The 27,506-nt window shown below is 42.7% G+C and overlaps 1 protein-coding gene across 1 annotated transcript in view; it reads right to left on the bottom strand.

Annotated features, from left to right (window-relative positions):
• The window catches only part of Smurf2 (SMAD specific E3 ubiquitin protein ligase 2), a 78,706-nt gene extending 52,670 nt beyond the window's left edge, over positions 1 to 26,036 (bottom strand). The window contains exons 1-3 of the mRNA XM_042702666.1: positions 25,474 to 26,036; positions 6,629 to 6,667; positions 3,651 to 3,759 (exon numbers count right to left, since the gene is read on the bottom strand). Of these exons, the coding sequence (XP_042558600.1) occupies positions 3,651 to 3,759; positions 6,629 to 6,667; positions 25,474 to 25,525 (200 nt within the window). The 5' untranslated portion in view covers positions 25,526 to 26,036. The remainder of the gene's footprint in view (positions 1 to 3,650; positions 3,760 to 6,628; positions 6,668 to 25,473) is intronic.
• Positions 26,037 to 27,506: the final 1,470 nt, after the last annotated feature.

Genomic DNA, 27,506 nt, shown 5'->3' with positions numbered 1-27,506 from the left:
GCTGTCCCTGAGCCTTTTTGCTGAAAGCTTGTGCTCTAACACTTTGAGCCAAAGTACCACTTCTGGTTTTCTGGTGGTTAATTAGAGATAAGAATCTCACAGACTTTCCTGTCCAGGTTGGCTTTGAACCGCAAACCTCAGATCTCAGCCTCTTGAATAGCTAGGATTACAGGCATGAGCCACCAGTGCCTGGCTTATCACATCTATTTTAGTATGTTACTACTACATAAAATATCAAAAACCCAGAATTGGAATAAAAAAATTAAACAGGTAAAACACCCTAAACTGAACATTAAAAAAGAAAAAAAATTGGGCTGGGAAGGTGGCTCAGTGGTAGAGTGCTTGCCTTGCATGCATGAGGCCCTGGGTTCAATTCCTCAGCACCACATAAGCAGAAAAAGCTGGAAGTGGTGCTGTGGCTCAAGTGGTAGAGTGCTAGCCTTGAGCTGAAGAGCTGAGGGACAGTGCCCAGACCCAGAGTTCAGGCCCATGACTGACAACAAAAAAAAGAAAGAAAGAAAGAAATACAGTAGGGCTGGAAAGGTGGCTCAGTGGTAGAGCGCTTGCCTTGCATGCTCAAGGCCCTGGGTTCAATTTCCCAGCACCACATAAGCAAAAAGGAAAAAAGCCGGAAGTGGTGCTGTGGCTCAAGTGGTAGAGCGCTAGCCTTGAGCTGAGAGACAGCACCCAGGCCCAGAGTTCAGGCCCACAACTGGACCCAAAAAAGAAAGAAAGAAGAGAGAGAGAGAGAGAAAGAAATACAGTAAATCAATTTCCCAAAAAGTAGACCTGGTTTGTAGATATGCTAAAATACTGATTCTCAAAGCCTTAGGGCAGCCTTACCACTAGCTTAAGGGATTCCATCTGTTTAGTGTACTGTATCATATATACACACATATTTTTATTTATTAATTTTATTTTTGCCAGTTCTGGGGCTTGAACTCAGGACCTGGGCATTGCCCTGAGCTTCTTTTGCTCAAGGCTACTAGAACTCTACCACTAGAGCCACAGCACCACTTCCAGCTTTTTCTGTTACATGGTACTGAGGAAACGAACCCAGGGCTTCATGCATACTATGCAAGCACTTTTACCACTATGCCACATTCTCAGCCTCATATACGTACTCTTAAAAAAAGAAATGCTTGTGTGTGTGCGCACACGCGCGCGTGCACACGTGCGTGTGCCAGTCCTGGGTCTTTTTTTTGTTGGTGGTGTTATTTTGTCGGTCATGGGGCCTGAAATCTGAACCTGGGCACTGGCCCTCAGCTCTTCAGTTCAACGCTAGAGCTCTACCACTTGAGCCACAGCACCACTTCCGTTTTTTTCTGCTTATGTGGTGCTAAGGAATCGAACCCAGGGCCTCATGCATGCAAGGCAAGCACTCTACCACTGAACTACCTTCCCAGCCTCATACACATACTCTTTTTTTTAAGTCCAAGATCAGGACTCAAACTTAGTACCTGATGTTTTTTACTCACTGACTAGCACTCTACCAACTGAGCCAAGCCTGCAACTTCCATATTCTTTACACATAGCATGATATGAAAAAGAAAGTGCCACATTAATCGGCATTTTCCAAGTATGAACCTTCTAGAATATGAAGGTTCAGATAGTTTGAATCACTTAAAAAAAAAAAACAAAGCTTCTTTTTTTTGGCCAGTCCTAAGGCTTGAACTCAGGGCTTAGGTGCTGTCCCCTGAGCTTCTTTTTGCTCAAAGCTAGCACTCTACCACTTGAGCCACAGCACCACTTCCAGCTTTTTCTAGTATTATATTACTTAAATATACATGTCACAAATATTCTGTCAAAATATTTCTAGGCTATAAATTAATCCAAAAATTACATTTAAAGCTCCTGAAATATAATACATAACAGCTACATAAAACAGTAAGTCTTTCTCTTTTTTTGAGATGGGGGGAGGGGGGTCTTACAATGTTGTCCAGATTGGCCTCAAACTTGTGTTCCTCTTGCCTCAACCTCCTGAGTATCTAATATTACCGGCAGCACCAATCATGCCCGAATCAACTATTAGGCTCTATTAGGACCAATTAAAACCTCAACATCACTAACAAATCTCCTTAATAGCTAAGCTTCGGGATATTCTATGCTGACAGATTCTCTACAAGAGAATACAATATCAACATATAGACCAAAATAAGATATATATGTTCAAGATATTTTTGGCTAATATATAATTAGTAAACAGCCAATTTGAGGTAAAAATTTTATAAAATAATCCAATACACTTCCCTCATCTTTTCCCCCTGAAGTACTATACCTTGGAAAACAAGTAAGAGAAAAATCCATATGTAGCCAATTACTATTGGCTTTAAAATAAAACTTAATAAACACAAAAAGATGGTCAACACCATTAGTCTTTAGGGAAATGAAAATCAAAACCACAATGAGTTACAAAATCATACCTACTAGCATGCCTATAACTTAAAAAAAAAAAAAAGGAAAGTAACAGACACTACCAATAGAGGAATAAAGTAATTTTTGTTTACCATGTGACCCAACTCTGAATATTTATACAATCATAGTCACATAAGCATGGAACAAATGACTTAAAGAAAATGGTTCACAAAGCTATACTGAAAGGCTGGCACAAAGGAAGAGGTATGTAGTGCTAATGGAGTAGTATTCCAAGTTTGAAAAGCTGAATTATCTTCTAAGTTAGGAAATTTTTAAATATTTAAAATTTTAAAAATCCCAATCAGGGAAGCTTTTATTCTGCCAGGTATGGTAGATTATACCTATAATCCTATGTACTCAGGAGGCTGAGATCTGAGAACTGAGGTTCAAAACTAGCACAAAACAAAAAAAACCTGAGATGCTATTAAAATAAACAAGACATCCAAAAACAGAAGAAAATACCAGAATGAACAGTTAAATTTATTAGAGCAGTCAGCTTGAGAATGGTAATCAGGAATAAGAATAGGGCAGGGAAAAGCTGAGTGCTGGTGGCTCATACCTGTAATTCTAGCTACTCAGGAGGCTGACATCTGAGGATTGAGGTTCAAAGCCAGCCTGGGCAGGAAAATCTGTGAGACTCTTCTCTCAAAGTAACCACCAGAAAACCGAAAGTAGAGCTGTGGCTTCAAGTGGCTTTTTTTTTCCTTTAAAAACCTTAAAGTATATGATATGGCTTTTTTTTTAAGAGTATCTACTATGATTAAAATAGAGAAGATCTAAAGAAAGAAGATGTCTATATAGGAGCAATTCTAATTGCTATTTTTATAACTGTAATTGACCTAAAGTGAATTAATGTCTATTTCATTGAGTATGCTCTATATTGTGAGCCAATTTCATTCTATTTATATTGGCTTCTTAGGGTTACCTCATCTTTTAAAGCCAGGTATTAAGAAGCCAAAGTACCTTTTCTTTTTTTTCTTTTTTTTTTGGTCAGTCGTGGGGCTTGAACTCTGGGCCTGAGCACTGTCCCTCAACTCTTCAGCTCAAGGCTAGCACTCTACCACTTGAGCCACAGCACCACTTCTCCAAAGTACCTTTTCATTGGGTTTTATACCCCTTCTGTACAGGTAAAATTATACCATAGATTAAGCACAGATCATTTTCCATGATTCTTTTCAGATACTATAGTGAACATTATTTTCATATTTCACTTCAAACTAATCATTTATACCTACAGGTCATAATGTTGATTCCACTTTGGATCAAGAGTATTCTTCACAGTATCTGTAGAATGGCATTGCCCAGATCCATCGACCACCACCTTTGCAAATGGATCAGGAAGTCCTATGAAAAAATGGGGATTTTTAAAGAATATCTTGACATGTAAGAGTAAAGAGTACCATTTGCTACAAGATATTACTCCGTTTAAAATCTTTTTTAAAAAGTTTAGGGCTGGGAACGTGGCTTAGTGGTAGAGTGCTTGCCTAGCATGCATGAAGCCCTGGGCTTGATTTCTCAGTACCATATAAACTGAAAAGCCAGATATTGCTGTGGGTCAAGTGGTAGAGTGCTACCTTTGCGCAAAAAGCTCAGGAACAGTACCCAGGCCCAGAGTTCAAACTCCAGGACGGGCAAAAAAAAATTAAAATTAAAAAAAAGGGCTGGGAAGGTGGCTCAGTGGTAGAGTGCTTGCCTTGCACACATGAAGCCCTGGGTTTGATTCCTCAGTACCCATAAACAGAAAAACTGTAGGGCTGGGAAGGTGGCTCAGTGGTAGAGTGCTTGCCTTGCATGCATGAGACCCTGGGTTCGATTCCTCAGCACCACATAAGCAGAAAAAGCCAGAAGTGGCCCTGTGGCTCATGTGGTAGCGTGCTAGCCTTGAGCTGAAGAGCTGAGGGACAGTGCCCAGGCCTAGAGTTCAGGCCGGTGACCAAGAAAAAAAAAAATTCTACCTTTAAAAGGAGAGTAATTATCTTGGAAGTGCTCTTTACTTCCCCGTTTTCTCTTTATTATAAACCTATTTTGTCACTTTGCACTTTCACTAAAATAATCCTACTCCAGATCAATCTCAAGAAAGATTATAAAAACAAATACATCTTGATTCTTCTCTCTCTCTCTCCTTACCTCCCTCTCCCTCTCTCTCTCCTTACCTCCCTCTCCCTCTCTCTCTCTCCCTCCCTCCCCCTCTCTTGTGCACACACACACACACACACACACACACACACACACACACACACACACACACACACACACACACACACACACACACACACTCAGGACCCAGGCACTGTCCAGATACTCTTTTGCTCAAAGCTAGCACCCTACCACTGGAGCCACAGCATCACTTCTGAGCTTTTCTGAGTAGTTTATTGGAGGTAAAAGTCTCAAGGCCTTTTCTACTGGGACTGGTTTTGAACCCAAATCTTCAGATCTCAGCCCCTGAGTAACTAGAATTACTGGGATTAGATCTTTTTTTTTTTTTTTTTTTAACCTTCAGTAAGGTTCTACAATAGAAAGATGGAAAGTAATAAAATTTCAAATGAAATTAATTAAGTAGAATGTAAAAAATAAAGCAAGAGTTTATTGTTTCTTTTAACCAAACACCTAAAAATCATCTAATGTTATACTAAATTAGATAGTGGACATAGAATTTTTGCTGGGTGATAGAATTTAAATATTTAACAAATTCTATGTCTAACAAAATATTTACATGTAAATTTTTGCTGGTAAAAGTTTTAAAGCTGTATCTTTTTTTACTTAATTTTTTTTGGGGGGGGTCAGTCGTAGGGCCTAAATTCTGAGCCTGGGCGCTATCCCTCAGCTCTTCAGCTCAAGTCTAGCACCCTACCACTTGAGCTACAGCACCACTTCCAGCTTTTTCTGCTTATGTAGTGCTGAGGAATTGAACTCAGGGCCTCATGCACGCAAGGCAAGCACTCTACCACTGAGCCACCTTCCCAGCCCCTTACTCAATATATATATTTTTATTTTTTATTTTATTTTTGCCAGTTTGGTGTTTGAACTCAGGGCCTGAGTACTATCCCTGAGCGTCTCTATGATCAAGGCTAGCACTCTACCACTTGAGCCACTTCCAGCTTTTTGTTTATGTGGTACTGAGGAATTGAACCCAGGGCTTCATACATACTAGGCAAGCACTCTACCACTACCACTAAGTCACATTCCCAGCCCTTACTTGATATTTTTTAAAGCTATGGCTAAGTATGAAAGTATAAGGCTAAGATTTTTTTTTTTTTGCGGGGGGGGGGGGGGGGGGCAATATTTAGGCTTAAGTGTTAAGTGTAAGGCCCAAGGCTAGTGCTCTACCACTTGCACCACACCTCCACTTCTAGCTTTTTAGGAGTTACCTGGAGATAGGAGTCTCATAGACTTTCCTGCCCAGCTGGCTTTGAGCCAGGATATTCATATCTAAGGCTCCTGAGAACCTAGGATTACAAGTGTGAGGCACTGACACCTTGTTAAGCCTAGTATTTGTAATACACAGGAGGGGTACTTCCCAATCCTTTCTCATAATACTTAGTCTTAGACGTAGTGATTCCTGTCTGTAATCCCCAGTATTTGTCAGATAAAGGCAGAAAGATCATGAATTCAAGGCCAGTCTGGGAAACATAGAAAGACCTTGTCTCAAAAAAGAATTGTTTTTGAGAACCAACTGGCAAACAGACTGCATAAAGGGGATGTAAATTTGCTTTGTAGTTTCAGATATAGTGCATCCATGATCAAATGTGGCAGAGTGTTCTTTCCTAGAATACTGAAAATTCCAAGCAAGTTCCATGACATCTCTACTTTCCAATGAATCCTTGTTTCTTTTGTTGTTCTTGTTTTCAGCCTTGTAGCCTAAACGGACCTCAAACTCACCATCCTCTTGCCTCGGCCTCTCAAATTCTAGAATTACATGTGCCCATTTTACAAACTATTTTCTTTAAGTGTATTACACATATCTGCAAGCACACACCTTCATTCACACAGTCACAAAAGCAGAGGGATGCACAAAGAAAGGGGGTCAGGATAAAAAGCACAAAATCCCCCAGGAAAATATGAGACCAAATGGCTCTGAATCAAATAACAGTGAGTATGAAATAACAGTGGGTATGTTTCTGAGTAGAGAAATCCTTACATGAGACAATTTTGAAAATGTTTTTTTTAATCTACACGAAGTACACAAAGTTTATATTTAAAATACTTTACTTACGGAAAAAATCCTTTTTCACCAAGTTTTTTGCACAGAGTACTGTAAAGGAAAGAAAAAAAATACATGGGAAAAATTAAAACTAAATGGTAACACTGCATTGTATTAATTTAGGGCCCAGTGGATAATTAAACATTAACTACAGTGAGGCATAAATATGATCAAAAACTTGTATTAAAGTCTAGCTAACAGGAGACAGCTGAACATGAATGGCTGAACACTAATGGATGCAACTTTAGCAATAATCACTAGTAATAGCTAAAGCTTATAAAGTTTATTCTAATCAGAACACAATTCCTACCTTCCATTAAGTTCTATTCCTGTAGAAACAGTGGCAATAGGAAATAATAGTTCTAATAAGATGCATAAATCCAGGTTGATATATTAAGAATGAAATAATGTTATGTTAAATCAGATAAATAAAAGCTCTTCTAATATAGATAACATTTTCTAACATGTTCAGTTTTTGTCAGTATTTTGTTAGGAATGACAAAATTGGTTTGTTGTAACTTTTTAGAATTGAAAGTATAGTAAAGCTAAATATCAAAAATCTGAGTATCCTGCATTAAATTACTTATGTGGATATATTCACAACATTGTGAATATACAAAAAAAATCACTGAAATACAAGTTTAAAGGATAAATTTTATAATACGCATGTATTTCCATTTTAAATTATTACTTATATAGTCAACTTTCTTTCATCTCAAACTTGACAACTGAAGGAAAGGTATCTATTCTAATAATTAAATTATCAAATGTGTTTTGCTAATTTCTACACATTCAGTTTTAGTGGTCTATTTAATTTGTAACAATTATTGTAAGCTTAGAGTATAGAAATTCCCTTAACGTATCAAACCAGGAGAAGTCTAAAACACTTTAGAAATCCAAGTTCTTTTGAAAACAAATGCTTATCAGTAAATGAATAAAATTATCACAGAATAAAATTATCACAAGATACCGATTTACTAGTCAGAGTCCCTTAGGCCATGTTTTAGAAACAATAAAAAACCACAGAGCACTCAATCATGAAAACTAGGGCATAAATAAGAATACTAGGGCTGGGAAGATGGCTCAGTGGTAGAGCACTTGCCTTGCATGCATGAGGCCCTGGGTTTGATTCCTCAGCACCACATAAGCAAAAAGAAAAAATCCACAAGTGGCTCTGTGGCTCAAGTGGTAGAGCGCTAGCCTTGAGCTGAAGAGCTGAGGGACAGTGCCCAGGCCCAGAGTTCAGGCCCCACGACCGGACCCAAAAAAAAAAAAAAAAGAATACTAAGCACAAACTTTCCTCCAAACTTTTACTACCACATAAACTGAACAATGCATATATAACACACATATAAATCCCACTTACAATCTTCAATATTAATGCAATTAACAATGATTTTTCAAAACCACCATCCATTCTATGATTCCTGAAATGACTACACACATCAGATAGGAAAAGTAGAAGATGGGTGCCAGTAGCTCACACCTGCAATCCTAGCTACTCAGGAGGCTGAGAACTGAGGATCGAAGTTTGAAGCCAGCCCAGGCAGGAAAGTTCTTATGACTCTTATCCCCAATAAATTACTCAGAAAAAGCCAGAAGTAGTGCTGTAGCTCAAGTGCGAGAGCACTAGCCTTGAGCACGAAGAGGCTAAGAGACAGTGCTGAGTTCAAGCCTCATGACTGACACACACAAAAAAAAAAAAAAGTAGAAAATATCAAAGAACTCCTCTAGCTTCTTGCCACAAAGCTCAGGATAGCACCCAAGCCCTAAGTTCAAGCACCAGGACGGACAGACAGACAGACAGATACACACATACACACACACACACACACACACACACACACACACACACAAGAGAGACAGAGAGACAGACAGACAGACAAGACAGACAGACAGGCAAATAGGTATATGCTAAAATATACTCGAGGCCAAACTGCAAGAATGAAATGTGAGCCAGGCACCGGTGGCTCACACCTGTAACCCTAGCTACTCAGGAGGCTGAGATCTGGGGATCATGGTTCAAAGCCAGCCCAGGCAGAAAAGTCCTGAGACCCTTATCTCCAATAAGCCACTAGAAAACCGGAAGTGGCGTTGTGGCTCAAGCGGTAGAGCGCTCCCCTTGAGCTGAAGAGCGCAGGGACGGCGCCCAATCCCAGAGTTCAAGCCCCATGACCGACCAAAAAAAAAAAAGGGGAGGGGAGGGGGAAGAAAAAGAAAATATTACAACAAGCACCCAAGAAATCCAAGAAAAAATTATGAAGGACTACTTTCAAAGCCTATACCCAGGGGGTCTGGGAATGTAGTAGAGTGGTAGAGTGCTTGCCTAGCATGCATGAAGCCCTGGGTTCCATTCCTCAGTACTACAGAAACAGAGAAAGTCCAAGTGGTGCTGTGGCTCAAGTGGTTGAGTGCTAGCCTTGAGCAAAAAAAGCTCGAAGAGCTAGGCGCTGGTGGCTCACACCTGTAATCCTAGCTACTCAGGAGCCTGAGATCTGAGGATCACGGTTCAAAGCCAGCTCAGGCAGGAAAGTCCGTGAGATTCTTATTTCCAATAAACCACTAGAAACCACCTTGAGCTGAAGAGCTGAGGGATAGCCCCAAGCCCAGAGTTCAAGCCCCACGACCGACCAAAAAAAAAAAAAAAAAGCTCAGAGACAATGCCCAGGCCCTGAGTTCAAGCCCCAAAAACGGTCAAAAAAACAAAAACCTATACCCAAATAAGAACAAAAATCCAGTGGAATTGATAAATTCCTAGAGATATACAAATTGCCCAAGCTGAACCAAAAAGATATAAACAGACTCATAATATGCAATGAGACTAAGGAGTAACCAACAAGGAAAGCCCACGTCCCACTGAATTCTGTAAGACTTTTAAAGGTGAATACTAGTACTCCTCAAACTTTTCTGTGAAAGAAAAATGGATCAATTCCAAACTCATTTTATGAAGCCAGTATCAGATTTATCCCAAAACCTGGTAGTGATCTAACAAAAAAAAAAAGAGAACTATAGTAGACCAGTCTCTCCAAAGAACATAAACACAAAACTCTTCAAAAAAATACTAGCCAACAGAATTTAACAATAATCAAAAAAAATCATACATTATAATCAAGTGGGTTTTATCCCAGAGATGTAAGGCTAGTTTAACATATGTAAATCAATAAACATAATACATCACAGTAATAGAGCCAAAGACAAGAACTGCATGATCATCTCAACGAAGAAAAAGCCTTCACAAAATCCAACACCCATTCATGTTAAAAGCTCTAGTAAAGCTAGGAATAGAAGAAACATATTTTAAAAATAATGTAGGATATATATATAACAGATCAACAACCAACATCATACTGAATAGTAAAAAGCTAAGACCATTTCCTCTAAAATCAGGAACAAAGCAATGATGTGCACTCTCTCCACTCCTGTTCTGGAATTCCTTGCTAGAGCAGTAAGGCAAGAGAAAAACACATAAAGGGATTCAGAAGTCATATTATCCCTATTTGAAGATGACAGGATCTACAGAACCCAAAAAACTCCATCCCCAAGCTCCTGGAACTGATCAATAACTCTGGCAAAGTAACAGGATACAAAATTAACCCAAAGGCTGGGCGCAGGTGGCTCACGCCTGTAATCCTAGCTACTCAGGAGGCTGAAATCTGAGGATCGAGGTTCAAAGCTAGCCCGGGCCGGAAAGTCCGTGAGACTCTTATTCCCAATACCGGAAGTAGCGCTGTGGCTCAAATGGTAGAGCGCTCACCTTGAGCTGACTAGTGCAAAGACAGCATCCAAGCCCAGAGTTCAAGCCCCATGACCGACAAAAAAAGAAAAAAATTAACCCACAAAAATCAGTAGCCCGGGCTGGGAAGGTGGCTCAATGGTAGAGCGCTTGCCTTGCATGCATGAGGCCCTGGGTTTGATTCCTCAGCACCACATAAGCAAAGAGAAAAAATCCGGAAGTGGCGCAGTGGCTCAAGTGGTAGAGCGCTAGCCTTGAGCTGAAGAGCTGAGGGACAGCGCCCAGGCCCAGAGTTCAGGCCCCACGACCGGACCCAAAAAAAAAAAAAAAAAATCAGTACTCTTTCTGTATATGACCAGTGTACAAGCAGAGAGGGAAATCGGGGGAAAAAACTCCATTCGCAGTAGCCTCTAAATAAATAATCTGGGAATAAACATAACTAAGAAAGCAAAAGACTTTTATAGCAAAAACTATAAAAATTGGGGCTGGAAAGGTGGCTCAGTGGTAGAGCGCTTGCCTTGCATGCATGAGGCCCTGGGTTCAATTCCTCAGCACCACATTAGCAGAAAAAGCTGGAAGTGGCACTGTAGCTCAAGTGCTAGAGCACTAGCCTTGGGCTGAAGAGCTGAGGGACAGTGCCAGGCCCAGAGTTCAGGCCCCACAACCGGCAAAAAAAAACCTATAAAAATTTGAAGAAAGAAATCAAAAAGAACATCAGGAAATGGAAAGACCTTCCATGTTCATGGACAGGTAGAATATTATGAAAATGACCATACTGCCAAAAATGATCAACATTTTTTCCCATCAATACATTTCATCTTTTTTACTGAATTTATAATAAAGAAAGTAGTGAGGGGAGGGGAGCAATAAAGAGTTGGAACTCAAACACTTGGTAGAGAAAAATTAAATTATATCAACAAGCAGAGGAATAGGAGAGAGTCAGAGCAAGCTTTACCCACCTTTCAACAACAATTCATGAAATCTGGAGGGAAGCAAAAGATCAGGAGAGAGAAGTGGTGTCTTCAGTCTGTCCTCCCCCAGGACAGGGAGTTTCCATGCTACCCAGCAAAAATTCAGATCAGCTCAGAACAGCTGCCTTTCCCACTGTATACACAAATGTGACTCCTCTCCCTGACCTACCTCCTGGAGAATGGCTAGGTCCACCTTAGTAAGCAGAAATGGAGGGATCACAAGGGGAGGGATGTCCAGAAATAAGGAAAGGTCAGTAGGAACCCCCTATACTGATTCTCCTCTGGCTGGAGGTGGGCAGGATGGAGACACAGCTAAATCTGAGCAGCCAGAAAAAGAAGATGGCAAGAAACAGGGTAAATCCTGCCAACTGGAGACGGAGTGACCCTGTCCCAAATCCACATCTGCACCCCTGCGAAAAGGCTCATGGGTATTGAAGACGGTTGGGGAAAAAAAGCCAAAGGGAAAAACACCAACACCAAAGAGAAGTGGAATACCTCTCTGCTCTCAGGAGCTGGTCACTGGCACTGAGGGCAGGATAAAGTTTTCAATCTGGGATCCTGGAGCTTCTGGCTGCCTCGCAAGGACAACCTTATCTCTGCTGATGCAGAGATCTCTGCTTTGCAGACAGGGCATTAAGGCGGCCACACACACTTGACTACTGCTTCCCCAATGGTCTCCAAACATATATTACAATCGAAGGGGACGCCTGCCTTGCCCCACTTGAAGTTTAGCCCTTCAGGACTGCCATCCTCCTCTCTGCAGCTGCCATTGCAGCTCAGTTTCACCCCTACATATTCCCTTGGCCCCCCCAAACACAAACACATACATGCACATACCCCAACAAAATCATGATCTACAAATTTAATGCAATTTCCATCAAAATCCCAATGAAACTCTTTACACCTAGAGAAAGCAATCCAAAATTTCATATGGATCAACAAAAGATCTCGAATACCCAAAGCAATTCTAGGCAAAAAGAAAAGCAATGCTGGAGGTATCACAATCACAGACCTTAAGCTCTACTACTGAGCTATAACAAAACCTGAAGCTCAATGGAACAGACTAGAAGATCGAAAATAAAACCACATGCTTACATCTATCTGATATTTGATAAGGAGCCAAAGATAAAAAGGATAAAAGCTGGGAAGGTGGCTCAGTGGCAGAGCGCTTGCCTTGCATGCCTGAGGCCCTGGGTTTGATTCTTCAGCACCATATAAGAAAAAAGCTGGAAGAGGTGCTGTGGCTCAAGTGGTAGAGCGCTAGCCTTGAGATGAAGAGCTGAGGATAGCGCCCGGACCCAGAGTTCAGGCCCCACGACCGGACCCAAAAAAAAAAAAGGATAAAAGCCTCTTCAATAATTGGTGTTGGGAAACTTGGGCATCAATATGCAGAAAACTAAAAATGGATCCCAATTTGTCATCATGCACTAATACCAACTCAACATGATCAAAGACCTCAACATCAGACCTGAAACTTTGAAATTACTTCAAGAAGGAAGAGAAACACTAGAACTCATAAGCATAGACAGAAATTTTTTTGAAAAGTCCTATGGGTACAGTCAATAGGACAGACTTGACAAATGGGATTACATCAAAATAAAAAGTTTCTGCACAGTTAAGGACATAATAAACTAGAAAGACAGCCAGCAGATTAGGAGATCTTTACCAGCAATATATCCAACAAAGGCCTAATAAAGTACGCAATGAGCTCAAGAAATTAACTGCCTCCAAAGCTAATAAACCAATCACTAAATGGGCAAAGATGCTAAGGAGAGACTTCTCAGAAGAGGTGAAAATGACAAAGAAACACATGAGGAAATGCTTATCATCCCTGGTCATAAAGGAAATGCAAATCAAAACAACTCTTAAATTCCATCTCACCCCAGTCAAATGTTGGCAGGGATATGGGGAAAAAGGAACCCTGCTGATAGGATTGTAAACTAGTACAACCACTCTGGATAAGTCTGGAGGTTCCTCAAAAAAACTAAACACAGATCTCCCCTAAGACCCAACCATACCACTCCTGGGCACCTACCCAGAACATCACAAGCCAGTATACCATAGGACACTTGTATATCCATGTTCACTGCTGCACTATTCACAATAGCTGAGTTATGGAAACAGTCCAGATGCCTTACAATAGATAAGCGGTACCTGTACACAATGGAATTTTACACAGCCATTAGAAAGAATAGTATGTCATTTAGAAAGAAATGGATGGACCTAGAACAAATTATGTTAAATGAGGTAAGCCAAGCTCAGAAATAAAAATGGCATGTTTTCTCTCAAATGCAAAAGCTTGATCTAAAATGTACTGGGACACGACAAATTATACAGGACTCCAGTTAAAGTCACACATAGTGAGACTCAAGGAGGATACTCTTAGGAGAGGAACACAAAGGCGCAATGCCTATGTGCATATGATAATATAAAATAATATTCATCAAAATGAACTCTAGGAAATAGAAACAAGGATTTTTTCTTTTCTTTTCTTTTTTTTTTGCTGTGGGGGGGGGTGGCGAGGGGGTGTTGTCTTGTTCGTTCCTGTATCTGTTTGGGAGGGTAAGCAGGGGCACAGAAATGTAGAGACAAATGCAATAATGGTGTTGTCCCTGTCTGGTCCTGGGCTCTGTCCCTGAGCTCTTCAGCTCAAGGCAAGGGCTCTACCACTTGAGCCACAGTTCCACTTCTGGCTTTCTGGTGGTTAACTGGAGATGAGAGTGCATCATGGGCTTCCCTGCCTGGGTTGGCTTTGAATCATGATCCTCAGATCTCAGCCTCCAGAGTAGCTAGGATTACAGGTGTGAGCTACCAGCATCTGGTTTGGGATTACTTTTTTTTTTTTGGGGGGGGGGAGGGTCCGGTTGCGGGGCCTGAACCCTGGGCCTGGGCACTGTCCCTCAGCTCTTCAGCTCAAGGCTAGCGCTCTACCACTTGAGCCACAGTGCCACTTCCGACTTTTTTCTTTTTGCTAATGTGGTGCTGAGGAATCGAACCCAGAGCCTCATGCATGCAAGACAAACGCTCTACACCTGAGCCACCTTCCGAGCCCTGGAATTACTTTTTTTAGTACTAAACTTTGTTTTTCCTATATTTGTTACACTTACCAGTGCCAGATACACTATACAGCACTATACACCTCTAGCTCTGCAAGTTTATGTCACAAAACCAAGTAGATTAGCATGACAAACAGTATTCCTAGAAGCTACTTGTGTGTGTGAGAGAGAGAGAGAGTCTCTGTCTCTGTCTCTGTCTCTGTCTCTCTCTCTCTCTCTCTCTCTCTCTCTCTCTCTCTCTCCTAGGGCTTGAATTTAGGGTCTAGGTACTGTCCCTGAGCTTTTATGTTTAGACTAGCACTCTACTACTTGAGCCACAGCTCTACTTCTGGCTCTTTTGGTTTAACTGGACATAAGTCTCATGGACTTTCCCGCCCCAGCTAGCTTTGAACGGAGATTCTCAGATCTCAAACTCCTGTGAGTAGTTAGGATTATAGACACGAGCCACAGGCGCCTGGCTAATAGAACTAACAATGCCTGACTACATACAGACTATGAACCACAGAAATATAACCTGCTTAAAACCAAACAAAATCCCCAAGTCAACATTACCATAGCCAGGTCCCAAAAATACCCACAGACATTCCACTGTCACTCAGTGTAAGGAGAAGTATAATAGAGGGAAAGTTGACATAAAAAGACAACAATCTTAGATGACTGTGGTTACAGTAACACATTTGCAAACTCTTGAAGAGTTTGTGACCACATGCTGGCAATGCTCTGTTTCTTGATCTGCATAGTGATTGTATAGGTATTCTCTAGTCAAAATCTCAGGCTACACACTTAAAAATCGACCTTTTTTTCCAGTATATGTACAATATACCAAAGTTTTTTATTTGTTTGGTTTGGTGCTGGTCCTGTACTTAAACAACTCAGGACCTGGATGCTTTCCCTGAGTTTTTATGCTCAAGGCTAGCACTCTACCCTTAAGCCACAGCTCTGTTTCTGGCTTTTTTGGCAAAGCGGGAGGGTTAGTTAATTAGAGATAAAGTCTCACAAACTTTCCAGCCTGGACTGGCTTTGAATGACAATCCTCAGTTCTCAGCTTCCTGACTAAATTAGCTAGGATTACAGGCATGAATCATTTTTTGTTTGTTTTTGTTTTTTGCCAGTCCTGCAGCTTGAACTCCGGACCTGGGCACTGTCCCTGCGCTTTATTTGCTCAAGGGTAGCACTCTACCACTTGAGCCACAGCACCACTTCTGGCTTTTTCTGTTTATGTAGTACTGAGGAACTTCAACCCAGAGCTTCATGCATGCTAGGCAAGCACTCTACCACTAGGCCACATTCCCAGCCCCATGAGTCATTTTTTAAGTAATCTTGTGAGTACGTTGCTTCCTAGGCCCTCAGACTGAGTCCTGGAATTAAGCATCATTGTTGTAAGCATTATGCCCACCTTTGGTTCTCAGCTCCACCCAGATGTGAGCTCCTCCTGCCCTGAAGCTCCTGCTGTACAGCTGGCCCCTCCCTCTATCTGCCCAGACCCACCTGAGATCCCATCTACCTCACTTCCTACCCACAGACCCTGCTGCTACCTAGATAATAGAGGCTGCCATTTGCTCTCTCTATGGGGCAAATATGGCTCCTCTAATAAACCTTTTAATAATCTTTCTTCTGTGCCTGCCTGCCTGCCCCTGCGTGGTCCCCTGGGATGGATGTGATGGATCCTTTCAATTGTTTTCATGGTATACTCACCATTGTATATAGCAAGCTGGTTGTCACGAGAAATGGTTTCCAATACCATGTATACCATGAACTAGACACAGAACCTAAAGACACACATGACTTCCCTAAACACTTTTTTCACCTAAAATGATATTAAACTATAAACTCTAAAACCTATTTTTACCAATCACTCAGGAAATATTTTCTAAGAACCTCTGTTAAGTAATACATTAGATGAGTTAGGAAAAAAAATACACACACACACACACACACACACACACACACACAGCCCCACAGGAATTCCAATCTAGTGGGAAGAAGCAGTAGGCGGGATTAGAAAAAAAATCTGAGCTGGGTGCTGGTGTCTCACATCTGTATAATACAAAGCAAGAACTTCTGTCTCTGTGGGATGCAATATTGAGTTCATAACAAAGGGCCTAAAATAAGGTACAGAATTTCAATATATAAGCTAGTCACTTTCACAATCTGATCCTTCAAATCCAGCAAAGATTGGAAATGACTTTGGATTTATTTTACAGGTCTCAACCCCAACTTGGCATCTATCTACCTGTGTAGAAACAGCTCCATCTATGGGCAACTAAAGAGACTACAGGCTATTTTTTTAAGTGCCAGCATGCTACAGGGAACTGTATTAATACATTTCCCCCAGCTGTAGCCTCCAAATCCAAAGCCATTTAAACTAGTCTCCAAAGTGCTTCTTACCAAGAATTTTGAGAGGAAAGGAACAGAAAAGATCAGTTAATTATTTAAAAGTTTACTATTATTTTTACATAACCTTAACAGAGTAGCTAATCATATATATATATATATATATTTTTTTTTTGGGGGGTCCGGTTGTGGGGCCTGAACTCTGGGCCTGGGCGCTGTCCCTCAGCTCTTCAGCTCAAGGCTAGCGCTCTACCACTTGAGCCACAGCGCCACTTCCGGCTTTTTTCCTTTTGCTTATGTGGTGCTGAGGAATCGAACCCAGGGCCTCAGGCATGCAAGGCACGCGCTCTACCACTGAGCCATCTTCCCAGCCCCAGTCCGTGAAATTCTTATCTCCAATAAACCACCAGAAAACAAGAAGTGGCACTGTAGCTCAAGTAGTAGAGTGCTAGCCTTGAGCTGAAGAGCTGAGGGACAGCACCCAGGCCCAGAGTTCAAGCCCCATGACAGACCAAAAAAAAAAGAAAAGAAAAAAATACATATACACCAAGACTTTCTAACTTAGAATAGGAAAAAAACAAAAGAAAAGCTGCATAGATTTGTCTCCTAAAATAATATATTTCTACATGTCCAAAAATGGTCAAAAACAAAAGACAGAAAGAAATAGATTATGAAAATATGTGTAGCAAATATGACAATAAATTAATATATTTTAAAGTCTCAGACAGATCAACCCAACAGAACACTAGAACAAGATCAAATAAGTGGATAAAATTACAATTTACAGAGGAAAATATTCAACATCACAAGTTAATAAATTTAAATACTATATGGCATGAAATTAACAAAGAATGTTTTGGGGGGAGCCAGTCCTGGGCCTGAACTCAGGGTGTGGGTACTATCTCTGAATTTTTCTTTTGCTCAAGGCTAGCACTCTACCATTGAGCTACAGTACCATTTCTGGTTTTTTCTGTGTACGTGGTACTGAAGAATAGAACCCATGGCTTCATGTATGCTGGGCAAGCACTCTACCACTAAGCCCCATTCCCAGCCCTAACGAAGAATTTTTAAAATAAAGGGGTCAGTGGTTGTAGATGAATAATATATAAAAGAGGGAAAAAGGTATTCATTCACAGCTGCTCTAAGCAAACCTATGTTTGTTTTAAGAACGCCTTAGGAAACTCTTTTAGGAAGCAGCCTAAGGAAAAATTAATCATGAACCTTAAAACAGACTTGAACTCAGCAACATTGTTTATATGAAAACATCCTAAGAAAAAATATCTTATTAAACAAAAAAAGTTGGACTGGAATGTGGCTTAGTGGTACAGTACTTGTCTAGCATGCATAAAGCCCTGGATTAGATTCCTCAGTACCACATAAACAGAAAAAAAAGCCAGAAGTGGTGCTGTGGCTCAAGTGATAAGAGTGCTGGCCTTGAGCCAAGCAGCTCAGGAACAGCACCCAGGCTCTGAGATCAAGCCTCAAGACCAGCATACACACACACAGTTATCGATATCAATAGAATTTACACCAACTATCTGTAGTAAAAAAGTTTGCCAAAGAATGTTAGAACACCAACAAAAAGAAATCTTAAATGGTTCCTGTCAAATCCTCCTAATTGGCTATCCCCAAACCAGTGTTCATAGATCTCTACTGCCCCCAGACTGGTTTTTTGGTTGGTCAGTTGGTTGGCTGATTGGGATTTTGTTGTTGTTTTTGTTTTTAAATGCAGGTCCTGAGTACCATACCCAAGCTCTTTTGTTCAATGCTAGCACTCTACTACTTGAGCCACAGTTCCACTTCTAGCTTTTTGGGTAGTTAATTGAAGATGAAGAGTCTTCGAAGTGAATACTTAAGCAAGGTTTTAAATCAGTTCATCACTGTTTATGACTTCACACATATGCATTAGCCATAACAAACATGTAAGTTTGTATAGAATTATTTATCATTCATTGAATAAAATGCCAAAAATCTCCTAACCCATGCTAAACACAGGACCTACCTTCCTGAAACTGACAGTTAAGTGTTCTTTAGTTAGGTCTAGAGAAAGAGCATCTTAAGGAGGAGAGGTCAATTCAGGTCAGGGAAAGTTCTAGTGATACAGGATAATCCTTAAATTGAACCTTAAAAGATGAGCGAGGGGCTGGGAAGGTGGCTCAGTGGTAGAGCGTTTGCCTTGCATGAAGAGGCCCTGGATTCCTCAGCACCACATAAGCAGGAAAAAAAAAGGCAGAAGCGGTGCTGTGGCTCAAGTGGTAGAGCACTAGCCTTGAGCTGAAGAGCTGAGGGACAGCGCCCAAGCCCAGAGTTCAGGCCCCACGACCAGACCCAAAAAAAAAAAAAAAGATGAGTGAGGACTTCAAGAATGTCCAAATAAATATAATACATCCCTTTTACTTTTCCAACTTCTAATAATTTTATTATAACAGGAATTCTAGGCAGATAGCTTAAGTTCTGACACTTATTAGACCTCCTACTTCATCCTTTATGGAGCTATTTTGAGAACTGAAAGAGATAACAGATGTGAACTTAACACAATGTCTGGCACTTAATACATGTCCATCATATAGAAACATGTAACAATGCTGATTATAAGAGTATAGTTCAAGGGCCCAGCATTCCTCAACATAAAGTAACAATGAAAAAAAATGAGAGCAAGAGAACAAAGTTTCACAACTTAGCCAAACAGTTCTCTCTAGAGACAAGAATGATATTTTCATACTACATATCATAATAGCAGTAATTTATATTCATAATTGCAATGAATTATGAGAATATTATATTCTATTAAGTATAAGCTATTTTGAAAGAATAAGATATAGTATATCTTCATAAACAGCCAAAATAAAAATCTTACGTGCTTGAAGTATATCCCAAGTTAGTGAGATGTTAGAATGCTGCAATAGAAACAGCTCAATAAAGAGAAAAAAGCAGACTAGGCACTGGTGGCTCACACCTGTAATCCTAGCTACTCAGGAGGCTCAGATCTGAGGTTCTCAGTCCAAAGCCAGCCTGGGCAGGGCAGGAAAGTCTGGGAGACTCTTATCTCCAATGAACCACCAGAAACCAGAAGTGGTGCTGTGGCTCAAGTGGTAGAGTGTTTGCCTTGAGCTGAAGAACTCAGGGACAGTGTCTAGGCTCAGAGTTCAAACCCCATGATAGAGACAGACAGAGAAACATAGAGAGAAAGAGAGAGGGGGGGGGGGCAGCTGCATGATTAAAATAAACATTCAAGATGGGCAGCAGTTGCTCACACCTGTAATCCTAATTACTTAGGAAGCTGAGATCTGAGGATCTCGGTTCAAAGCCAGCCTGGGCAGGAAAGTCTGTGAGACTCTTATTTCAAATATACCACCAGAAAACAGGACGTGGCGCTGTGGCTCAAGTGGTAGAGCACTCACCTTGAGCTGAAGAGTTGAGGAACAGCACTCAGGCCGAGTTGCAGCCCCACAACCGACAAAAATCAAAACAAAACAAAACAAAACACCACATTCAAGCCAGGCAATTGTGGCTCATGCCTACAATCCTAACTACTCAGGAAGCTGAGACTTGAGGACCATTGTTCAAAGCCAGTAGGAAAGTCCACAAGACTCTTATCTCCAATTAACTACCAGAAAACCTGGAAGTGGTGTTATGGCTCACAGTAGTAGAATACTAGCCTTGAGCAAAAGCTCAGGAACAGTCCCCAGGCACCAAGTTCAAGCCCCACGAACAACAAAATAATAAAATACACATTCAGACTTACTAAGAAAGCCAAACTACATAAAACACCTAAACATGCTCTACTGCCTATCTGAAGGTTACACTAGAGGAAAGAATTTAGAAAAAAATGAAGGAGCTAAAGCACATTGTTTTCTTCACAGAAACCAAAAATACTAGGGACATTCAAATCAACAATACTCCTGTACATTAATGGTGTACAGACATATTTTACTTGGAAATCTGCAAGGTTTTAAAGATTTTAAAGCTAACCAATAAAATATTCACCAAAATAGTATCAGATATTAGCATACTTTAAGTGGACTTTTAAAAATTAATTTTCTTTAAGTTTAGACCAGGTTAACTTTCCTGCTATTAGGATTTTATAAATTAATAATATAAACACAGCAGCATCAAAAACAATCAATTTACAAAAAGGCCTACATAAATATTCTGAAGAAATAATCTCTTCTTTCTCCATGCCTGAGGATTTAAAGTATTAGAAACTAAACTGCTTTTTTTAGCCTTTGATTTTCAAAAGCAATAATGGTATTTTTTAAATTATCCCTCCCTTTAGTTAATAACAAAATACATAGAAAAGCGGGGCGCTGGTGGCTCACGCCTGTAATCCTAGCTACTCAGGAGGCTAAGATCTGAGGATCGCAGTTCAAAGCCAGCCCAGGCAGAAGAGACCGTGAGACTCCTATCTCCAATAAACCACCAGAAAACCGGAAGTGGCGATGTAGCTAAAGTGGTAGAGCGCTCGCCTTGAGCTGAAGAGCTGAGGGACAGCGCCCAGGCCCAGAGTTCAGGCCCCACAACCGACAAAAAAAAAAAAAAAAAATACATAGAAAAATTTTTTATCCAACCTGCTCCTTACTGTTGTAAGAAAAGCTTGCATTTGATATGACTAAATATGCTATACAAATTATACATTGTATAATCAATCTGCTAGATGATATTGGTAACATTAATATATAGCCTGTGCTGGGGGCTCACACCTGTAATCCTAGCTACTCAGGAGGCTGAGATCTAAGGATCACAGTTCAAAGCCAGCCTGGGCTAAAAGTCCGTAAGACTCTTATTTCCAATTAACCACCAGAAAACCAGAAGTGGTGCTGTGGCTCAAGAGGGAGAGTGCTCACCTTCAAGTGAAAAACTCAGGGACAGCGCCCAGGCCGAGTTTAAGCCCATGACTGACCAAAAAAAAAAAAAGTTTGCTTTAATGATCAAGTATTAATATGTCATAAAGAACAACAGAAGTAACTTGATATGACCATATGAGATTTTAACTACCAATGGCCTGGAGAATCTCAAATTTAGCATCAACAACAAAATACCACAGTTCACTAATTGATTGTGGTTTAATAACTAGTATATGGAAAACTCTAGTTATGTGTTGTGGGTAGAGATCTCGTGGCTCAATTTTTTTTTTTTTTTTTTTTTTTTTGGGTCCGGTCATGGGGCCTGAACTCGGCCTGGACGCTGTCCCTCAGCTCTTCAGCTCAAGGCTAGCGCTCTACCACTTGAGCCACAGCACCACTTCCGGCTTTTTTCTTTTTGCTTATGTGGTGCTGAGGAATAGAACCAGGGCCTCAGGCATGCAAGGAATGCGCTCTACCACTGAGCCACCTTCCCAGCCCTCAAATATTTCTTATCCTTTAGAGTCTGCAAGTAAGTGTGAGGATGTATGTGTGTGTGTGTGCCCTTGCAAGAACTATTGACACTTAACATTAAATGGGTAATTCCACACCAAGGGTAAACTACAGTAACTACAGTTCATAAAGTTACTTAGAATTAAAAGCACTCTACAAATTTAAAATACTAGCACAGTATTAAAGCAAAGAACAATAATTTCAAAACATCTTACAGCCCAAGTGTGTTGTAAACCAAATAAAACTTCTCTGTGGGAATCTGCCTTTCTGTTAGTGAGTTTTCCTCTATTCAGAAGCCCAGATCTAAAGGAACTGTTAAACACTTAGTCTAAAGGTATGCCAAACATCGCTTAAGACCTTAACAAAGAATCAACTTTTTTAAAAAACAAAATGAGGCCTAGGTTAAATATTTTATTTGGCTTCTCAAGATGGACTAAGAAGTTGGGCACCAGCTCCAGACCAATTCCTGGACACACATCAAACACAGCCCTGCCATTTATCCAGTCAGTCAAAACAGTCTTTTCCATCTAACCCTTTAATGTTTATGTCCTAAAAAGCTGCTAATTGAATCCAGCTCTAGAAATCTATTTGTTAAAACCTATACAATCTAATTTGTAAATGATGATCAAAAATTTAAAAATACGTTAACTTTCCTGGCAAACCAGAAGAGACGCTACAATACGTAACCAAAGAGAGATGATGATATTTTTTAATATTTTTTAAAACTTTGAGCTATTTGAAGACAAATGCCCAACAGTTTTAAGAAATTAAGAATACTTCAAACTGTTTTTACAATTAAGAGGATTCAGGATATTTAAAATTCTTCAAAAAATCTAAATATATGAAATCACTCTATAAACTTAGGCCAATATTCACTCTCCCCAACCAAAAACAATGCCATTTTTCCAACAAACTTTACTTATTAATTTCTATAATGTATTATATGTAACGAGGAAACCATAGGCAGGAATTTTAAAGTCTACTAAATCGCGTTTTTAAAAAAACATTTTCGGGCTGGGAAGGTGGCTCAGTGGTAGAGTGCTTGTCTTGCATGTATGAGGTCCTGCGTTCGATTCCTCAGCATCAAATAATCAGAAAAAAACAGAAGTGGTGTTGTGGCTCAAGTGGTAGAGCACTAGCTTTGAGCTCAAGAGCCGAGGGACAGAGTTCAAGCCCCACAACCAGAAAAAAAAAAAAAAAAATTCACAGATGGGCACCAGTGGCTCACAATCCTGGCTCTCAGGAGGCTGAGATCCGAGAACTGCAGTTCAAAGACAGGCAGGAAAGTCCATGAGACTCTTACCTCCAAAAACCACCAGAAAACTGGAAGTGGTGCTGTGGTTCAAGTGGTTCGAGTACTCAGCTTGAGCTGAAGAGCTCAGGGTTAGTGTTCCGGCCCAGAGTTCAAGACCCACAACCAACCAAAAAAAAACAGTTTCACAGGGCTAGGAATGTGACTTAGTAGTACAGTGCTTGCCTAACATGCATGAAGCCATGAGTTCAATTCCTCAGGACCACAAAAACAGAAAAAGCTGGAAGTGGTGCTATGGCTCAAATGGTAGAGTGCTAGCCTTGAGCAAAAGAAGCTCAGGGACAGTGCCCAGGCCCAGAGTTCAAACCCCAGGACTAGCCAAAAAAAAAAATTACAGTAAAAAGCTCATTTTATCTGCAGAGAAATCAAAATCCCTCTTTCTCCCTCACTTTCTCTGTATGCATAGAGCCTAGGGGGAAATAATGGCAACAGTCTACTGTGCTGGTAGTTTCTTCACACCTACAATCACAGGTTCTTTCTATTGTTACTGATACACAACAGAGAAGAACTACTACAGATAAATGAAAGCAACAAAGATCCCTTATAAAATTTTCCTGACTCCCCCAAAATAAGGAAACTGGAAGGGTAAACTGACATCCCCCAATCTAGGTTTTCCATTAAGAAACACACAGTTGAGCAGCGAGTGTGTAAAAGGGAGTGAGACTGATTGGAATACAGTGTCATTAATATAAGCTAGTAAAAATTAATTAACCATGAAATGGAAAAAAGCACATTTAATAATTCCTTAACATTTTCCCTAGGAAAGCAATACTTACAAAACTAACATTGAAATTCCAGCCAACAGAAATTAAGCTAATTTCTCAAATACCAAATTCACTATAAGTTTTTATCTAGAAATTTCAGCCGGTGGAGTGAGATGTGACACACAGGATTCAACTACAAAATTAGTGCACTTAAATCTAAAAGTCTCGTGTGGACACATAATAACTACGGTTTGTCCTCGCCACACAAGTCCTCTATGGAAAAACCATCTTTCTCATCACACATCCGAATATAAACATGGACAATTTATTAATGGCAAGTGATGAAACTCGCATAACGACACTGTCGTCAATTACACTTTTCACCCTAAATACAATTCTTTAAAATGAGGGTGGCCACGTCCAGGTGAAGAATACCAAAAAATGGCACCCTCGGCAACACCACAGCTGTAATGTTCAAGATTCCACGCACCTGGAATCATAAACCCTTTGCAACCCAAGTCTTCTCTCTAGCGAAGCCCTTTCCAGACATTCTTTTCCATTTAGGAAAAGGAAGGGGTGGAGAGAATGAGGGAAAGGCTTGCTTGCGAGTTTGTATGAGCATCTCCTTGGAAATGTATCCAAAAGAAAAAGTTTCTAAAGCCAGGACTAGGAAATCAGACGTGAGCCACAAGTTCTGCGGCCTACAAGGAACCACCACACACACACACACACAAGCCGGCAATCACGCACTTCCAAAACACGGATCGTGTACAATGAACCCCCGAGGAGTCCTGGGATCCCGCAAGACCACACCGGAAAAGTCGGCCTCAGTCTCCTTCCCTCCCAGAGACGGGCGTGTGAGGTGGGTGGCACCGGCCACCGGCGCTGGCAGCCGAGAGCAAAGGTTTTACACCCGGTTCTAAGTAGGTGTCCAAGTTAACAACCCGAGAACGCACGAACACACACACGCACGCACACGCACACCGTTAAGCACTCCATCTTTAAGGAGTGTTTACTGCGCGCCGTCAGCAGCCAGATTCAATAATCCCCCCGCCCCCCTCCACGACCCCACCACCTGGGCAGCCACCGGGGGCGGCGCTCGGCCTCCGCGGCTCCACTCGCCCCCCGACCTCCGATCCGCCCGTCTGCCCCAATCCGTGTTTCCCGGCCCCGCCACAAAAGACCCGCGAGCCACCCGGGGCTTTCGTAAGCATTTTCCCAGCCCCGGCCAGGGCTTTCCAGTCACTCTCCCTGAACTAGGCCTTCCCACGCCCTGGCCGGCCCCCCCCGCCCGCCCGCCCGCCCCCGGCGCCCCATTGATCGCGACCCTGGCCCCGGCCCAAGGCCACAGGCACCCCCCGCCGGCGGCCCTGCCCGCGCCCGCCCCCCTCACCTGTCAGGCGCAGCTTGACGGGCCCGTTCCTCCGGCCTCCGGGGTTAGACATGTCCCCGGCGGCGGGGGAGGCGGCGGGGGAGGTGGCGGTGGCGGCGGCGGTGGCGGCGACGGGGCTCCCGGCCGGCCGGCGGGCGGGCGGGCGGGGCGGGGGCGACGGCGAGGCGCGACGGAGTCACCACAGCGGCCGGAGCTGGGGCCCGAGCAGCCGGCGCCGCGGCCGCCACGGCCGCAGGGTCCCGGATGTGCCGAGCGTCGTCGCCATGAGCCGCGGAGGGAGCGGGACGCCGAGCTCCCCCCTCCTCCCACTTCTCCTTCCCCGGGCCCGGGCCGCACAACAAAGCAGCAGCCGCGGCCGGCCGCGCCGCCTCCGCCCGCGCCCCCCGCCGCCTCCTCGCGGCCGCCTCTCCTTTCCTCTCAGTTCCGCGAGGCCCGAAGCCGACCGGCCGCTGGGGAGGCTGAGGCGGGTGGTGCTCGGCGCGTCGGAGCGGGAGCCCGGGCTCGGCCGCTTCCTCTTCCACCCGCCCTCTTGTCTGAGAGAACCTGGTCGTGGGGCCGCCGCCGCCGCCACTCGTCGGCTGGGGGAGGGAGGGGGAGGAGGGGGAGCAGGGGGAGGGAGTGGGCGGAGACAGGGCGGCGAGGGGCGGGGCTTGCGGACGGGGCGGAGCTTGAGCGGGAGCGCGCCGGGTGCCCGGGGCGCAGGCTGGGCGCAGGCTTCGAGAAGCTCTGAGCGCGCGTGCGCTGCCGGCCCGCTGTGGCTCCCACGCAGAATGGAAGGGGCGAGCGGGCCGAGCGACGTCATGGTGGCGGTACTGTAGCCCCTGGAGGGGTTTGATGTCCAGGCTGCTGAAGGGAGAGCTGTGTCCCTGCCCGCCACACTGCACTCCTTGGGTGCCCACTGAGCGCCGGGCGCGCTGGAAGGCGGAGCCGCGCGAAGCTAGTCCGGAGTGTTGCGCCGGGAGCCGGGGAGGCCTGGCCCTGGGCGCGCTCGCGCGCCTCCACCCCGGGCTCACCTGGTGGACCAGATCAGGTTACCCGCCGGCTCGGGGCTGAGCACCGCCTCCGGGGTAGGGAGGAGCTGCTCTGACGCTCGTGTCTTTCGGGATCTCAGGAGGAAGGAAAAAAAAAATCGAAATGAAATAAAAAGTGACTTGCCCTTGGACCCTGTAATGATGCTGATAGGAATGTATTCCTGATAACTAATACAGAAGATGTTCTTCGCCGGTTTGGCTAATACAAGGGGGTGGAGAGACCGCCTAATGGTGAATTAGATTACACCTACTGCATGAATTCTTCTGCATCCGCTTAGGATGAGCATGTAATATGAAAGATATGGAATGCAAATCTGAAGCGAAATAAATGCCCCCTGCTCAGACATGCCTCAAAACCAGGAAACCCTGAGTTCCAACCTCAGAACCACCGAGGAAGGAGAAAGGGGGTGGGGGAAGCAGAGGAGTGAGGGAGGAAGGAGGGAGGGAAAAAAGAAGGAAGGGAGGGGAGGGAAGACAAAACACATAAAGGGGAAAGCAGTACCCAGGATTGTAGCTCAGTAGTAGAGCTAGAGGCCCTCGGTTCCATTTCAGACCATCCCCCACTCAGAAAGTTATGTTTCATAGCAAACTCTCTAGCACAATGCATACTACTAAGAATTAACAGTAGGAGGGATTTTTGTGTGTACTTTGTTAGTCTTGCCTAAGCTGTTATAACAATGTAAAGTGTTGAATAAAATTAATATATTTTCATCTTAATCAGTATAAAGCATTGCTTTTGTTTTTGTTTTGTCCATCATGAGGCTTGAACGCTGGGCCTGGGTGCAGTCCCTCAGCTCTAGACTGGCGTTCTACCACTTGAGCCACAACACCACTTCTGGTTTTCTGAGTTGTTTATTGGAGATAAGAGTCTTATGGAGTTTCCTGCCCGGGCTGGCTTTGTACTGCCCTCCTCAGATCTCAGCCTCCTGAGTAGCTAGGATTACAGGCTTGAGCCACCAACAACCAGCTAAAGCATTGCTTTTAATTCATCAGTCCAGTCAA

The sequence above is a fragment of the Dipodomys spectabilis genome, unplaced genomic scaffold, assembly GCF_019054845.1.
Source record: "Dipodomys spectabilis isolate Male_0828 unplaced genomic scaffold, ASM1905484v1 ptg000329l, whole genome shotgun sequence".
In the NCBI taxonomy this organism is placed as follows: Eukaryota; Metazoa; Chordata; class Mammalia; order Rodentia; family Heteromyidae; genus Dipodomys; species Dipodomys spectabilis.
This window is presented reverse-complemented; position numbering and strand designations above follow the sequence as displayed.